This window comes from Culex quinquefasciatus, chromosome 2 (genome assembly GCF_015732765.1).
Source record: "Culex quinquefasciatus strain JHB chromosome 2, VPISU_Cqui_1.0_pri_paternal, whole genome shotgun sequence".
Lineage (NCBI taxonomy): Eukaryota > Metazoa > Arthropoda > Insecta > Diptera > Culicidae > Culex > Culex quinquefasciatus.
In genome coordinates, this window is record NC_051862.1 from 125,178,440 (window position 1) to 125,194,850 (window position 16,411).

Genomic DNA, 16,411 nt, shown 5'->3' on the forward strand with positions numbered 1-16,411 from the left:
TCCTATGAAAATTTCATTTGCTAATTTAAAGGTCTCGGGACCAAAGGGGCTCATATCTGAAAATATGTTTCCCTGTCATTGGTTCAGCCGTTCCCGAGATAAGATTTTTTGATAAATGTGATTTTTGTGAAAATCGACGAAAAATGCAATTTTTTGGACCACCCTATTTCGGATAGGAGCACCCTAATCGCCAAAAAAAATACGGATTTTGGCCAAGGAGCACTTTTGATTCGGAGACTTCCTGTTTGACCTGGAATCGCTGTATATCGGTTCAAGACTGTCTAAATTCCAAAACGTCAGTTCACAAGCGACAAGTTGTAGAGTTGTTGAGTTCACACTTAGGTTTCTTTACTGAATTCGGTAGTTGAAAAATCGGTAGAGTTTAGATCGGTAAACCATCTGTCAAAATGTACAAACTTGTACCAAAAATCGGTAGCACGATGAACATTATTACCGAATTTTGGTAACACTTGACCAAATTCGGTAGTTTTCAGTTTACCGAACTGTTCAGCAGTTAAAAAATCGGTAAAATTTACCGAATTCGGTAAAAAATCTAAGTGTGTTCTTAAGTTCTTGATTTTCAAGCAACGAAAGCTTTAAATATTTGATGCATCACAAAATCATTCATTCTCTTTGCATCTTAAAACCAGACAACAAACCTGAATCGCCGCTAATTACTCACAAGGACACACAGATAATGCGCATCCAAATGCACCACTTCTTCACAAAACAACGGGCAAAAAAATGAGCGAAACAAAAAGCCCGTAATCACTGCACTAAAGTGCAGCGCGCCACAATCCTCACGACGCCAAAGTCCGGAAATGGCAATGGCATGAGTATGAGCAACGCATCTTGCGCAAATCCCTGCTTGAAGAACCGGAGAACCATTCCATCGGAGGACGTTTTAAGGCTAGAGAGTACAACACGTGGAACTGGAACAAGCACTCGGAAAGCGCGCGCTCGCTGGCGCTGGCCCTTGAAATATCCCACCACTCAAAAACCCATATCATGACATAGCTTTGCAAGTATTGCACTTTTGAAAAGGGGACGGAGAATGTGTCTTGTTGGACGTGGGAAAAGTGGATGTCCGATTTTCAAATGGTTTTTGCGTTCGCTTTGATACCAAGTGGGTGAGATTTTCCTTTGTGCATGGTGATTGAATTATGTTGTAATGGATCTTTCTTTCTTCGGAATAGTGACACACATGAGAGGGGAGGTGGATTTAAATGTTACACATTTGGTAGCTTCTATTTCTTCTGTATATAAATACAATACAATAATATATATTAAGATTAGAGCACACTTAGCAAGTGCATCCAGAATACTTTTACTCTTTTTGCACACTCTTTTATACCTTGTTTTTTGTTCTTTTTGTAACTTTACACAATATTAGTAATATTTGTTTCACATTTAGACGCAGATTGTTTCGGTGGTTGGGTGGTGAATAGTTCTGGTCACGAGGCTACACTCGGCAAATGCCCAAAAAATAAAATAGAATAAAATAAACAACAAAGAAGTAACAAACTAAAAAACATTCATACAAATATTAGCATCCTTCAGGAAGGTAGAAAGCGTTTCTTCAGTAATACACAAACACAGCATTTTCAGCAGCAGGTCCATCGTTGTCCTCGGCTTAGCTCAGTCGTTTCGATAAAAAGTAAACGTAAAAAAAATTGCCTACTTAAAGATATACATCAGGTGCACGTGACTATAGTTTTGAAATATGAAGGCCCCTTTACTGGCCAAGCGACGACGCGGGCTTGTGCTCGGGCGGGGGACACCAGACGGCAGCGGCCGAGCAGAGACACTTGTCCGGCAGGTTCTTCGACTGGTACCACAGGAACAGGTTCAGCACGATCGACCACGTGCGCAGCGGGGTGATGATGAAGGCAAGCGTGCCGTACGCGTTCCAGAAGATGAGCGCCAGCAGCAGCTCGACCACCATGATCAGCACGAACGGGAGGTTCTGCCAGGTGGCCGCCAGGAAGTTGAGCTTCTTCTCCGCCGAGGATGGTGGCCGGTAGAATCTGTGGAGGGGAGAGGGAAGAGAAGGGGTTTTGTGTCAGGACAGGAGTTTGGCAAGTTACGAGTTGAAGTGGGTGAGAGTAACTTATAGAAAAAGAACAATAAATTAGTTATAGTTGAGCATGAGCATGACTGCCAATGATCTGCTACTCCGATTTACGCGACGCCGTGCCTTCTGATCAACGATGATATATGAAGGGCTTTTAAAATCACACAACAATCAAAGTTAAGTTCGAAACACGAATAATTCTGCAAGGCAAGCGCGCTGGCCCACCGTCCGCAGTCGACTAACAATAAATTAGTTATAGTTGTGCTGAAAAACAATTTCCTCTCTGAGATATGACTATTTGCAAAAAAAAAATCTGTATAAACACCATGCGTCTCCAACTAAATGTACTGGGAACTCATTTCGATGGAGAAGCATGGTACTTTAAGTTCGATTGATTTACAAAGATTTTTCAATAAATCATATTTTAGAATTCTGTTGATGGATATTATTCGAGCTCTCTGGTCCAGAGACCTTCAAATCAGGAAACAAAGTTTTTATTTGATCTGCTAGTGTTTTCAGTAGGGTGCCCAGAATATGGGACTTTTCTCAAAACCTCGCTCCACAAGCTGAATACTGTTCCTTGAGCTATTTTAGGACTCTGGGCCAAATATGTGCAGAATCGGTCAACATTTACCCATTGATACTCAAAGGTGAAGTTTGAATGGGAAAAACCGGAAAAATGAATGGAAAACTTATTTTTCTTAAGGTTTGGTCTGCAGGATATGCTACCTAAATTCAAATATTCCCAAAAGTGAGATTTTCATTGGAAATTGAATGCTCTACAACAGAACAACATGCCACAGCTGTAAAATTCGATCCTAAAAAGTTATTAGCGATTTAAAAAAGTCATTTTTGTATTAAAAACATTTTTTTCACCAACTTTAGGCTCGGGTATCAATGGGTTAATCTCAACCAATTCCGCTCAAAATTTGCACAGATGCTTAACCCCTTCCTGCCCAGAGCAAAATCGAGATTTTTTACGGTTTTCCTTGCCATTTTCTAAAGAATTGACCAAATTGGATGGAATTTGAATTGGAGGCAGTAAACATCTTAAATAACACTGTGCAGGAAGAATGAGATCATTTCATTCATTTGTTTTCGAGAAATTTCAATTTGAAGTGAAAAATTAGAGGGTTAGAGGGTTTAAATAACCCAATAAATCGTTTTTCGCTTGTGGAGCAGGGGGTCATTTTTTCTGGGCACCCCAATATTCAGCTATGTTTCTGAAATGTCTTATTATTTTTTTTATTTAAAGACCAACTACAGTCGACTCTCTGGTTGTCAATATCCAAGGGACCGTCGAGGAAGAGAAGCATCAATTTACAGAACCATACAAAATGAAGACTAGATTGAAAATATTTTTTTCCTGATGCCCAGCTATGGGAGAGAACGATGGCAACGTCACTAAACAAAAACAAACAAATGTCAAACAACCTTCAAAGCTTCGTTTCGCCAAGAAAAATGTCTATGCAAGCCATGAGAAAGTAAAATTATTGACAACCAGAAGAGATTTTTAAAGCAAAAAGAATTCAAGGGATCGTCGAGGAAGAGATCCTTCAAGCAAGAGAATATATCGAGGAATGAAGAGAATCGTAGTATGCAGTTTGAAGGGACTGAAAATTTCATCGGTAGATGGAGCAATATTGAAACCGGGAAGATCGACAGCCAGAGAGTCGACTGTAATACCCTTTCTTTTGAAGCATAGAGTGCTAAAATTGATTCAGCCGTACTGGAGATATGATTTTTAGAAAAAAAAGACTATTTTTGCGAAAATAAAAAAACACCCTATTTTGAAAAGGACCATCCTAATCGCCAAACAAAAATAAGCGGGGCTTATTATTTTGACCAAAGAACTCCCATGCCAAATTTTTTAACCAAATTGGAGTACTTTTGATCTGAATCCAGCTGGTTTAACGTGGAATCGCTGTATATCAGGATACATCATTTGACTGGCTCGCTTCCTGGAGATTCACAAAGAAAATTCAAAAACATCAAAAAACGTCAGACTCGAACAAGTCCGTAATTTTCAAAAGAGCGAAACCTTGTTTGTAAACAAACAGTCAATCCCACACGCAGAAAAATGTTTTGTAGAATCAGCCTGTATGAGGTTTGTTTCAACAAAAAAATGTTGAATATAATCAACGCCGATTTTGCGTTGAAACAAACCTTGATTTTATCAATTCCACAAAAATCTACTGTTGTTTTGAAAAAAGTTGCTTTGACGTTTAGCGTTGATTCAACAAAAATCTTGATTTTCAAATCAACAAAATGTTTTGTTGATTCAAATATGCCATATTTTTCTGCGTGCACTTGCTCAAGTGACAGTTCAAGTTTAGTGTGAGTGGAATAGGCTGCTTGTTTACATCCAAGGTTTCGCCCTTTTGAAAAGTTACTACGGAAGTTACGCCATCAAGTGTAGGGCCCATGCATAAACCAAGTCGACGCTGTCGTTGCTATCTTGTCGTACAGTCATCCCTCATATTCGGAACAGTTTACAGATCGGCCAATGTTCAACAAATCATATAAAATCGATAATTGAACATAATTATTTGCTTTTACCTTCATGTGAAAGCTTTTCTTGCGATCTTTCGATTGATGTATAGACCGGTTATATATTTGTACGTTTTATATCAAGTTTTCAAAGAAACACATTGACCCTTGAAATCCACAAATTCGGAACACTTTTTTGTTACGATGTAAACAAACTTTTTTTCTCTCCAGGAGTACTCATTTTTTTACAAAATAATGACTTTGCACTCTGAAACCAATAAAACTCATGCTTAGTAATGTTTATGAATGGTCTGATAACTTTTTTTTATGAAAATATCAGTTAAATTCAGGTGTTCCACAATTGTGGGAGACACAATAACATCCCACAATCATGGAACAGGCAATTTGGAGGCAGTTTTTTGGTGCTCTGGATAAAATAGTCTTGAAATGCAGTTTATGTTTAAAAAGTATTATTTTTACTAGTGAAATAGCAAGAGAATGTCCAAATAAAGGCCCTAAAAATAGCAGGGTCGGCAGAAAAGTTGCATTTTGCATTCTATTGACAAATTATCACAAAAGTGTTCCGAATTTGTGGGTGTTCCGAATATGTGGGATGACTGTATGTCGTTTTTTGGCGATCCAAAATAAACGCGTTTTAATGTTTGACCTTGAATAAACAAAAACGAGAGCACGCAATGCAAACAATAACAAACACGTTTCGTTTGGTTGACAACTGGGCATTGCCCCGAAGTTTGGTTGTATTTGGTTGCCGGAGTCCCGAGTTATAATTGAAAATGTTTACGGTAGCTAGCTCGTACTTGTGTCAAACGCGTTCTGACCTGAAATCTCTTTGGGCAATTGTCGCACTTACATCAATTTTTAGGCTGTGTCAAAATATCACCACAAGACTGAAACTTCTTTCATATGAAAAGTGAGCAAAATGAACGGAGTTTTTTTCGGTTTTTACTGAATATCTCAAGATTGAAATCGAATTTTGGGGATCTGTAAAGGTCAAAAGAAGGCATTGTGAGCTGCACAAAGTGGCGTTCTCAACTCAATTTGACCCAATATCGACGTGCGACTAGTTAGCACGACGGCGACAGGGAGGGCATTCCTCAAATATTTCAAGTAAATTTTTTTTTTTAAATTTAATTGTACATTTTTGAGAACTGACATTTTTGTCAATTCTATCCAAAGTTATAAGTTATTGAAGGTTTTAAAATTCTGATTTTCAAATAAAGATTAAATGAGTCTTACAAAAAAGACCTCATGACAGATTTTCAAATATTTACGTACCATTTTTTGTATGGGTTAACCAATGACACAAAAAATCCGGAACAAGCTTTGAGGTGGATGATAACGTGACAATCCGTAGACTACTTGATTTCCGATAATGAGTATGACTCAAAATTCGAGAAAAAGGACGAAATAATTCCAGAAATCGTCATACTTCGACATACTTCGTTTTTGCAAGAGACTGTGAATGCTGCAGGATTGTAAGCAGCTATTGTCGGGTTAAGACTGTCTGCTTCATAAACAATAGTAAACAAGCGCTTACCGCAACGTTATGAACAGGCATTCTCTGTGAGTTATAGGTGATTTTATGAAATTACTCTAATCCTTTGTCAGTAGCGACTTCACTTGATCCAATATGTAGTGGATGGTACTTTCCGACAATCTTAAGTACTGTCGAAATTTGGCGGGTTCTGATTGGGCATAGAGGTGGCGGAACTGCCCACTTTGCTAGCGTTCCCAGTTTATTGGGCAAATTCCGAACTGTTTTTCAGATTCAATTAAAACTTTTTGAAAACTTTCTTCACCGCATTCCATGCAAAGAACTCTTCGTCAGAATCCATCCTGGACTTGGTTGAAAATGAACTGAGTTGTTTGTTTACTCCGTTTACTCAATACAATCGCGTTGCGTATAGCCTGTCAAGCCAAGCAGATTGTCGCAGTCCTGGACATACAAGCGACGGATTCCTTCCACACCAAGCTTTCTGTCACGCAGTACGTATTGAACCTCAGTGCAATCCACGGCCCTACGTGGCCAACATCAGACATATTGTCTTAGTAAGAGCCGATGCGAAGTTGATAATGGTGACACTGTTCATTGTAAACAGCTGACATACTGCCTCCTGCTGTCAAAAAACAGCGTTATTCGGTCAAAGCTGATGATTTCGATTTGATGAAAATTCTGTCCTGGCATTTTCTTAAGGCTGTTGTTCTAGAAGAAAAGCAACACTTTTTCGAAAGTCTGCCAGCTATAGGAAAGCAGTTTATTAAATACATTTTCACCTTTTTTTGCGTTGACCCTATTGGAATTTCCTGAAGATTCGTGTAACGCTCTTCGGAGAAATCCCCCTAAAGAATGTTCTCTTTATTTTTTAACAGTTAAATAACATACAAGAAATCAAAGTGGAGTGATAAATGGAACAAGCAAACTTGATTTGCCTTTGTTTACTATTTGGTTTGCTTCATCATTCGACTTCTCTGACTAAAATTTTCCAGCTAAAATCTCGGTAATCTGCTGCGAGATTGAAGCATTCTGCACGATTGCGTAGATGTCCGGCTGATCACTGTCTGTGTGGTTCTGCCACAACAATGGATATAATTTAGTTAATGCTTTGCGATCGAAATCTGGAGAGCAGATTGACGTTTGTGACGTAGGGTAGGTAGATCAGCTTATCCTACAGTGCACCTCCAGCAATAACTTCCACATCAAAAATCCAGTAAAAAATTCTGGCAAAATGGTAGGGTTGTGTTACTCTGTGGAACTTGAGCATTATGTAATAGTCTTCACGCCTTGTAAAGCGTCTTTAAATAGAAAACACAATTGAGAGTTCTATTATCGATTCTATTTAAAGGGCTTACTCCGATTTAAGTCAAGAAGAGATTAGAGATTGAATTTCGAAAGTTACGTCCGCACTTGAAGTGCCATTCCAACTCACCTCTTAACCACGTTGTTCGCGTAGATCACAATCAGCGGCAGCTGGCAGAACATCAGCTGGAAAAAGCCGTAAAAATACGTCAACGTGCCGGGCAGGAACGACCCGTTCACGAAGATGCCCCACACAAACACAATGCCGAGATGACCGTCGATTACCTCCCCGAAGGACCACGGCCCACACGTCAGGTAGAGGCAGTACCCGACGATGGGGAAGATGAGCCGATCAACCGTGGACAGAATCCACATTTTGCGAATCCAGCCGCGGCAGCAGTAGCTTCGGATGCGGGGTCGCGTCACGGCACCGTCTGAAATAAAATCAATCAGCTGTTAGAAGCAAGAGTTTTGTGGGAAGCGAAGTCAACTTACTTCTAACCAGCGTGTGCCAAATCCGGAACACGCACAGCGGCAGCAGACACGCAATCAGCGCCACACTGAAGAATCCCTGGAAGATCTTGTTGGTGTCGTACATAAGGACGAACCGCGCCAACAGGCTGAACTTTTTCCGCGATCCGTCCAACGTAAACTCGTGCTCCACCACCCGGTATCGGCCGTCCTCGTCCCGGATAAACACCGACAGCTTGTGCACTCCGTACGAGAACTTCCTGGGCTCCCAGCGCACCACAAACAGCTCGTTACTCACCCGGCGACAGTCCACCCACTCTTCCCGGTCGACCTTAACCTGACACTCGCTGATCTTGGCCGGGGAAAACGCCAACAGCCGGATGTGGCTCGAGTCGAGTTGCGCGTGCGGATCCTCCTTGCCGGGAATGTTGAACAAGGCATTTTTCGGATTCGTCACCAGCACCACCGGCCACTGATTGTGCTGCAGGTCCACAAATGAAAACTGTCCGTGGTCGAACGCTGCCAACCGGTACATCCGGTTCTTCATCCAGTCGCCCAACTCCAGCTCCAGAAAGCCCTCGTTCTGCATCGTGTACATTTGCGGAACCGCTCCACCCAGCTTGTGAAAGTGACCACACAAGTACGCGTACCCTTCCTGGTACTTCCCGATCAAGTTCCGGATCCCGCTCGTGCCCAGCCCCGGCGTCAAAATGCACGACGTCGGATAGTGGCCGAACCAAACCGTATAGTTCGTGTTCATCGCCCGCGACTGCTCGGCCAAATTGATAATGTGCTGCGTTTCGTTCATCGAAAGCATACCCACAAAGTTAAACGGCCGCTTCGGCCCCGGATCCAAACACGCGTCAACCGCAATAAAGCTGTACCGATCCCCGTCCTTCGTCACCTCCTGGTGCAGATACGACCGCGGATGGATCTTCCCCTGGACTGAGTAGTTCGTAAACAGATCCTGCTTGGCCTGCAGCGCCGGAACGTTAAAGTTATCGTGGTTCCCGCGAATGTCCAACCACGTGGTCTTGTTCAGCACGTTCGTCTCGCGCAGAACTTCCCGGTACCAGCGCCACTCCTGCTCGTGCTGTTGCGACCCCAGGAAGTTGGACGTTTTGGCGTCCGTAAGGTCACCCGAGGCGAGCACCACCGACGGCCGGATGATGTCCACGGTGCGGTTGCAAAAGTCGATCAGATGGGGGATGCGGGTTGGGTCTAGGTACAGACTGATGTGGATGTCCGAGATCTGGAAGAGGAGAGTTGTAGAGAATGGTTTTAGCACGGACAGCAACCAACAGGTTTATATAACACTGCAGTGACACAAACCAAACCACTTGTTTATACTATCGTCAGAGGATTTGTTTATACGTGTTATGTCATTGGAATTGTCAATGCCGATTGAAATCAAAACTAATATTATGCTGAGTATGTCATGATTTGGTGACAGAAAGAGGCTGTCGTAGAAAAATGTATTATTCTTTTCTTGAAGCATCAACCAGGAAGGTTTTCATTTCGAGTACCGACAATTGAAACGACCGGATAAGACAAGGTAGAATGGGTCAGCGCTATCATCTGGAATCTCAATTTCATTCAACATATTTCTCTACAAGCCTACCTGGTCAAAAAAAAACTTTGCAAGAAACTGATGTAACAATCTAGTTGCAAATACGAAGGAAATGGAAACTGAAGCAGACACATCAACCAAGATGAAAAAAGTGATTGTTTGTGCCGCCAATTCCCAAAGATGTATTTTCGGGGCCATTTTCCACCAACTCAGAGGACTACATCCGACCCGGGACCCGGTCCAGTAGATGCCTTCGACGTCAGGATCTACCGGATTTGGGTTTTCTGCGGGGTGATGCAACATGACTTATCGAAATTCAGTCTATTTCTGTGGCATGCCCACACTAGAAAGTAAAAAAAAAGCGGTAAAGCGCAGCAGGATCCGCTCTTCCGCCGACTACGGCGCTGTACGCTGAACGAGGTCACGAACAAACACGTCGAATCAGGTACGCCGCGTACGCTCTTCTCGCAGGCTTGTCCGAACTCGCAAGACTCGTCCGAACTAGCCATACTCACAGAACTCGCCGGTTCCGTACGGTCAACTACGTAGACAAACAAGATCCGGGCGGATACCAGGTTGAAAGAAAGATGGAAAACATAATGGACAACATTTCCCGCCGTCGGCCGACGGAGGAGCTCCGGTATCACGCACTCTTCAGTTTTTACGTAGCACTGGATAAACAACTACGATACAATGCTATGACAGCTGACGAGAGGAAAAGAACCTATTGTCGGTTCAGCGAGTTGAAGCGGCATTGGATAATATCCCTGTACAAGAACGAACCGGTACTGTTCCTGGATAAGGCGAAGGACCGCTTTGAACGGAAGTTCGAGACGAAGATAAGCCTGGCATCCATCTCTCAAATACTCCAAGGCGAAGGATATTGGTCGCAATAACTCTTGAAAATAATGATCGCGAAAGCAAGAGCGTTGTTGAGCTCAAGTACTTCGAACCAGGACACACATCTATTGTCGTGCATACCCTCACAGTATACATAGGAACTGTTGGTGCTGAACAACTGCTCGGCCCATGACATGGAACGCGATCAAAAATCCAACTTATTTAACCGATGGTACCGATTTATGAGCTTTACTGCCGGTGAATACTCGTTTCAAACAAATGCTGTATCTTGTAGGTACTTGAAGTTCACGTCTGTGTTTGAGAAGCTAACTTTTTGCGGCAGTAACTATGTAACAACTGTTGTCTTAAGTATAACGAGCTTCATCGTGAATGTCATGCACCTTATTTTGTTTCTTTATTTGAATGAAAACGCAGAAATAATCATTTTACAGGGTATTCTGAATTACAATAGCTTTAACTAGTTGTTTTTTTCAATGCAAATTTCAATTTCAGCCAAGCAAAGAAAAAAGCGGCTGACGAGCAACACCTGGAGGAGAAGGAAAAGAAGTTTCTGGACTTTGCCGAAGACCACGTCCTTTGGAAAACATGACTAAGACATTCCGGTTCATAAAATCATTCCGAAGAAATCGGGATACTAAAAGAATAGAAGATAGATTAGCATACAGAAGTGGGAGGAGAGGCAGTAGGCTTCATTACTGCCTGGTAGTTACACGGTCATGCATATGGTCACATAATAAGAAGCCCAACGGAAGGAGTGCTAAGATCAGCACTGCTGTACAAACATTGACCTTCCGAAGAAGAGGGGACGACCGTATCACATCGGTAATCCAGCGCGCTTTGGGAAAGATATTGGAGTGATCGCTGTAAAATTAAGTGCGAAACAAGGAACTTCTAAGTAGTATGGTGGTGTCGGAGAACGAAGAAAGCCGCGAGAGCGATGGCGAAGGGCTCTACCTTCCGATTTTGAAGGCTACAACAAGACTGGAACCGAAGAGGAAAATCTGCATGGTTTCATTGATTACGAGTTTAAGTGCAAGTGCGGTGAAACACTATGTAAACAGTAACGATAGAGAGAAAACAAAAATGATGAAGATGAACACGGATTTTGTCCAATACATGCCAAAACGTGTCTCCTTTCCGAATCCCGGGAATTTTCATATTTTGTCCCGAAAAACCCAGAAATTGAAAAAAAACAAATGTTGGTCTAGAAATTTAGATTTGGTTGTGGAAAAAGATGAATAGTAGAATACTAAGTAATCGATAAATTATTTAAAATATGAGTTTACAGATCAGTAAAATGCTTAGTGAAGGGGTTACATACATGTAGAAAATAACAAAATTTCAAATTTCAGAAAATTCACTAATTCACTAAAAAGATTATTTTCAATCACTTCTGAAAGTTTCATGAAGATATTTCGTAACTGAACTGAGTATGAGACGATTCAAGTCCACATTTTTGCCATGCGCAAAGCGAACTGCCAAACTTTGTGAACGTTTTTCTCTGAACATCAAGTTGATTTACGGGTGCCACGATATCTAGAGATGGGATGGACCAAATTGACTGAAATTTGGGGTGAAGACTCTCAAGGCATATCTCGTGTGCATGACGAAGCCCGATTTTGAAATTTTGCTTATTAACAAAATACAAAAATCAAAAACAGACGATTTTTTATATGAAAAACATTAAAATATTTTTATCTCTTTTTAAAATAAACTTCTTGAAAATCGGCCTTCGTCATGCACACAGGACTGGTTTAACGAGTCTTCGCCAAAATGTTGAGCCAATTTGGTCAAAGCAATGTTGAGATATCGTGGCACCCGTTTCTTTTAAACTGCTAACTTAAAATAGCTATATCTCGATAATGGTAAATGTCTTCATATTTATTTTGTTAATCGATCAAAATGTATATTTAAATGCCATGCAAAGAGATTTAAAAAAGTTGAAATGTGTACTCATACCAACCTCTGACATTTTTGACGATTTACATGTATCTAACCCCTTAAAGGTTAAAAAATAAAGAAAGAAAAGATTTCCGTATATTGCGCAATTCTCACTAACTTGGACTTCGCACTAAATTATTGCTATCGATCGCACTATTGCGACTTGTCAAACTGGCTTGGGAAATTTTAATTTTCTCAAAAAATTATCAAAGCGAGCCGATGTTGCTCACCGGTCAATCGCAATTTTAAAGTGCGAATGTCCAGTTTGGTGGAAACTGCGACTGGAAATGTAAATAAACAAATGCTGGTTGCCTAGTTTTTGGAAATTTTGTTGTCAAAAGTGCGAGAGAAAAGTGCGGGCCAAATCCAAGTTACAGTGCAAGGATCAATATTTAGGATTTTTTAATATCATATTTAATTATTTTTTTAACATGGGCAAATTAGGACAAATGTAACAAATCAAGACAGCTGTTTGACCAATTTTTTGCATAATGTTTTGATTTTTTTTATTTTGGTTAAAACAATTAGTACACAGATTTCCAAATTTATTGCTCTAAATTCTCCTGTACAAGTCCAGACTCGATTATTCGAAGGCCCCAGAAAAATTTCACTTCGGGTAATCAAAACTTCGGATAATCGAATCACGAAAAAACATGTTTTTTCCGATGTCAATTTTTTGATTGTTGAGCTTAAGTAGGTATGACCCCTAAACTACGCTAAAATGATTTAGAATTTTTAAATCAAAGATGACGGCTGAAATGGCGGTGATGTAATATTGAATAAATGCATTTTATTTTTTAATAAGCAATCCCCCCCCTTCGTGGACAATTGTCCATACAAAAAAAAACTTTTTTGTATGGAGCGTGGACAATCGCTTACCCCCCCCCCCCCCTAAAGTGTCCACGTGGTTTATGGATTGTCCCTTTAAAAAAAGAAAATTTTAAAAATACGAAAACATTTTTTTGTTAGTGTTGCGATTATCTGAAGTCCTATACAAACCTTCGGATAAACGAGTCTGAACTGCAGTCCTGATTTTCCCCAGTTGGTGTATAGATAATTTGTAAAATATGTAAAATATATTCGATTTTTTGTTAATTTTTGTAATACATATTAAAAATTTATAAAACATTTATTTATAAGAGACTTATTTTATTTGATTAATTGTGGTTCATTTAAAATTCAATGTACAAAAAAGAACAAAATCATTTTTAATTTCTTTTAATCTATCTAAAAATTTCTGTCCTTGCTAATTGGGCCCTAAAATAAAGCTAAGATTGCTGATATTATTGTTTACAGCGATAAAGCTTATTTTTCTGAGTACAATGACCCTTTGTACGACCACAAAGAGTTTAAAATGGATTTTCAAATCAATTTTGAAAAATTAACCTCGCGATCCTTTTTGACAGAAAAGCTCCTACTTGACAGCTCGTTCCAAGGAGACCATAGTTGATCCATCGAAAAAATGTTGTCTTGTCAAAAACATTTTTTTGCATTAAAATGAAAAAAAAGTGATCAGAAACGGTTTTCAATTGTGTTTTTTACCGTTGCACATAAAAATTGACATAGGGCTTTAGTACCCAATTGAAGTGTAGATTATCATTTCAAAAGGGCCAAACACTCAATATTGGGCCCTATTGAAATGTTAGTCTTGATTAAAAAAAATCAAAATGTTGTTTTCGAAAAGATCGGACAATTTCACGAATGGTTCATATTTTAACATTGAAAATCGGACCATTAGTTGCTTAGGGGTTGTGTTGGTAAGACTTAGAAAACTTAAATTTTCTTGTTTCTTTTTCTTTTATCCGCTGTATCTCTGCAACCAGTGATCCAATTCTCAATGTTTCTTAGACGAAATTGTAGGAAAAAAACTTTTAGGAATGGACAATCATGGACACTCTTTTAAAAAGTCAAAACCCCGGAATTTATCAAAAAAAAATTAGGTACTTTTCGATTGCAAATTCGATTTAACATAAAAATGAGCTCAAAAAATTGTAATTACAAGATTTCACTCGTCGGAAAAAATTTGGTTCATACATCTGAATAGCTTAAAATATGCGGGGTTTGTCCCCTAAAACACACAAATTTATGTTCAAAAATTCAAAAACACGGATTTTGAGAAATTGTATTTTTTGTGAAAAAAGTTGAAATCACCATTTTTTCCGTGCACCTATTTGTTCTGAATAGTCCTCATCAATTCCTACAACTTTGCCGAAGACATCAAATCAATCAAAAAAATCTCGGGAATTGAATAAAACCTCAATAAATTAAAAATTCAAAATAATAAAAAATTAAAAAAAGATCTGAAATCCTAGGCTTCTGAAATAATTAAATTTTAGAGTTTAAAATTGTCTAAACAGTTTCCAGAAATTTACAATTCTAGAAAATTATGAAATTAAAAAAATAGAAAACAAAAAAAAACACACAAAAATAATCAATTGGGTACTAAAGCCCTATGTAAATTTTTATGTACAACGGTAAAAAAACACGATTAAAAACCATTTCTAAATTTTTTTTTTTTCATTTTAACGCAAAAAAATTGACAAGACAACATTTTTTCGATGGATCAACTATGGTCTCCTTGGAACGAGCTGTCAAATAGGAGCTTTTCTGTCAAGAAGGACCGCGAGGTTAATTTTTCAAAATTGATTTAAAAATCCATTCTAAACTCTTTGTGGTCGTACAAAGGGTCACTGTACTCAGAAAAATAAGCTTTATCGCGGAAAACAATAATATCAGCAATCTAAGCTTCATTTTAGGACCCAATTGTGGTAATGTTCATATCATAAATTTTCTGATATTTGAAAATAAATCTGAAAGTTTTCTGAATTCCACAGGCCGTTGCCAATATTGTTCAATGTTTAGTTTTCATTAATTGCAAATTATTTCAATGATGTTAACCTAGAAATATGTTGCGTGTTTTGTAATGTCGTTAAATTAATTCAAGTTCAAAGTCAATGTTGGATCCAAATGGATATTGATGATATTGATATAAAGTGAACGTTTTTCTCCTCTTTCTAATCTCCCAGTTACGTCTGCCCAAAGCAGGTTAACTCATTCAAGTTTGCGATTCGTTCCATAAAGTAAAAAAAAGCAAACTTGCAACCAGTTGCGCACCGCCTTCATCAATAAACCGTTACAACCTGATAAACTCTCCTTTCGCTGGCTGCAATTGCAACACAGAATAAAAGATGTGCATTACGAACAGAAAGAAGAGAAAAAAAAACGCGCTGGAGAAATGAAGACGAAGTCGGTATCAAAACAAAACCAGCCCCATCATTAAATTGCATGTCTTCTCCTCCTCCTCTTACCTGCAAAAACCACATCAAATGGCGCGGACTATCGTCAAGCCTGAACGGTTCTCCGTCCTCCTCGGATTGCTGTTGCTGCTGGAGTCTCTGCTGACCGCGGGTGTACGCCGCATCCAGCCTCTTGCTAATCTTGCTATCGATTCCAACCAGATTCGCGACGTTGGCCACAAAGATCGAGAAGATCACGATAAACGCAATCAGCGCGATTGCCGCCGTCGTGAAGCGCATTTTGTCGTCGTCGTTCTTTGTCGGGGGGGCCGCCGGAATTCTTTTTCGGGGACGACCTTCGGCCACGACGTGCTAATTAAATTTTGGTCACGACGACGTCGTCTGCTGCGTAATGCACGTCTCTTTATTTGTTTACACGCCCCACAAGGAAGAAGTCGCCGCCGATGACCTTACATAATTTTGAAACAAGCTCAACCCGTTCGTTCACGGTCGGAACATCTCCGGCAACGGCACTGGCTTAACACTTTCTTATCAGTAAACTCTTTGTGAGGTGTGGAATTTCCCTCCTCTCCGGTTTGCTTTTTTTTCTTGTTTCACTTGCAGTTGCAGTTGTAGAGGTGACTCAACTCAGTGGTGGCCACCCTCCTCCCCCAGAGACGATGCAAAACGAACTGCGCGCGACTGGATTGACCACTTATCAGCTGAGAGCTGGTGGGTGGCGATGGGTGAGAATCTGTCAAAACAACTTTGTTTACGAAAGAGGCGTCGCGACGTCAAGTGTTGGTTAGAATTTTGAACGATGGTTAGAAAATTGACGAGGGGTCGGGCGATGGGAATTGGAAAGGTGTAATCGTGTAATTGTGCGATTGTGGCGACATCAGGTGGGGAGTAGTGGAAGCGAAGACGAAGCGAAGCACAGATAAACAGAA

General features: G+C 40.0%; 1 protein-coding gene across 1 annotated transcript; it reads right to left on the minus strand.

Annotated features, from left to right (window-relative positions):
- Nucleotides 1–1,217: 1,217 nt before the first annotated feature.
- Nucleotides 1,218–16,233, minus strand: LOC6047196 (transmembrane protein 62). Its single transcript, XM_038255752.1, has 4 exons — nucleotides 15,534–16,233; nucleotides 7,878–9,105; nucleotides 7,513–7,816; nucleotides 1,218–2,027 (listed from the first exon to the last, which is right to left on the minus strand). Exons 1-4 carry the CDS (start codon nucleotides 15,759–15,761, stop codon nucleotides 1,736–1,738), a joined length of 2,052 nt encoding a protein of 683 aa, XP_038111680.1. The 5' UTR covers nucleotides 15,762–16,233; the 3' UTR covers nucleotides 1,218–1,735.
- Between the last annotated feature and the right edge of the window lie 178 nt (nucleotides 16,234–16,411).

Coding starts and splice junctions, on each gene's coding strand:
- LOC6047196 (XM_038255752.1), bottom strand. CDS start 15,761: ATGCGCTTCACGACGGCGGCAATCGCGCTGATTGCGTTTATCGTGATC. Junction 9,106..15,533: donor ATTTGATGTGGTTTTTGCAG/GTAAGAGGAGGA, acceptor CTCCTCTTCCAG/ATCTCGGACATCCACATCAG. Junction 7,817..7,877: donor TTGGCACACGCTGGTTAGAA/GTAAGTTGACTT, acceptor ATTTTATTTCAG/ACGGTGCCGTGACGCGACCC.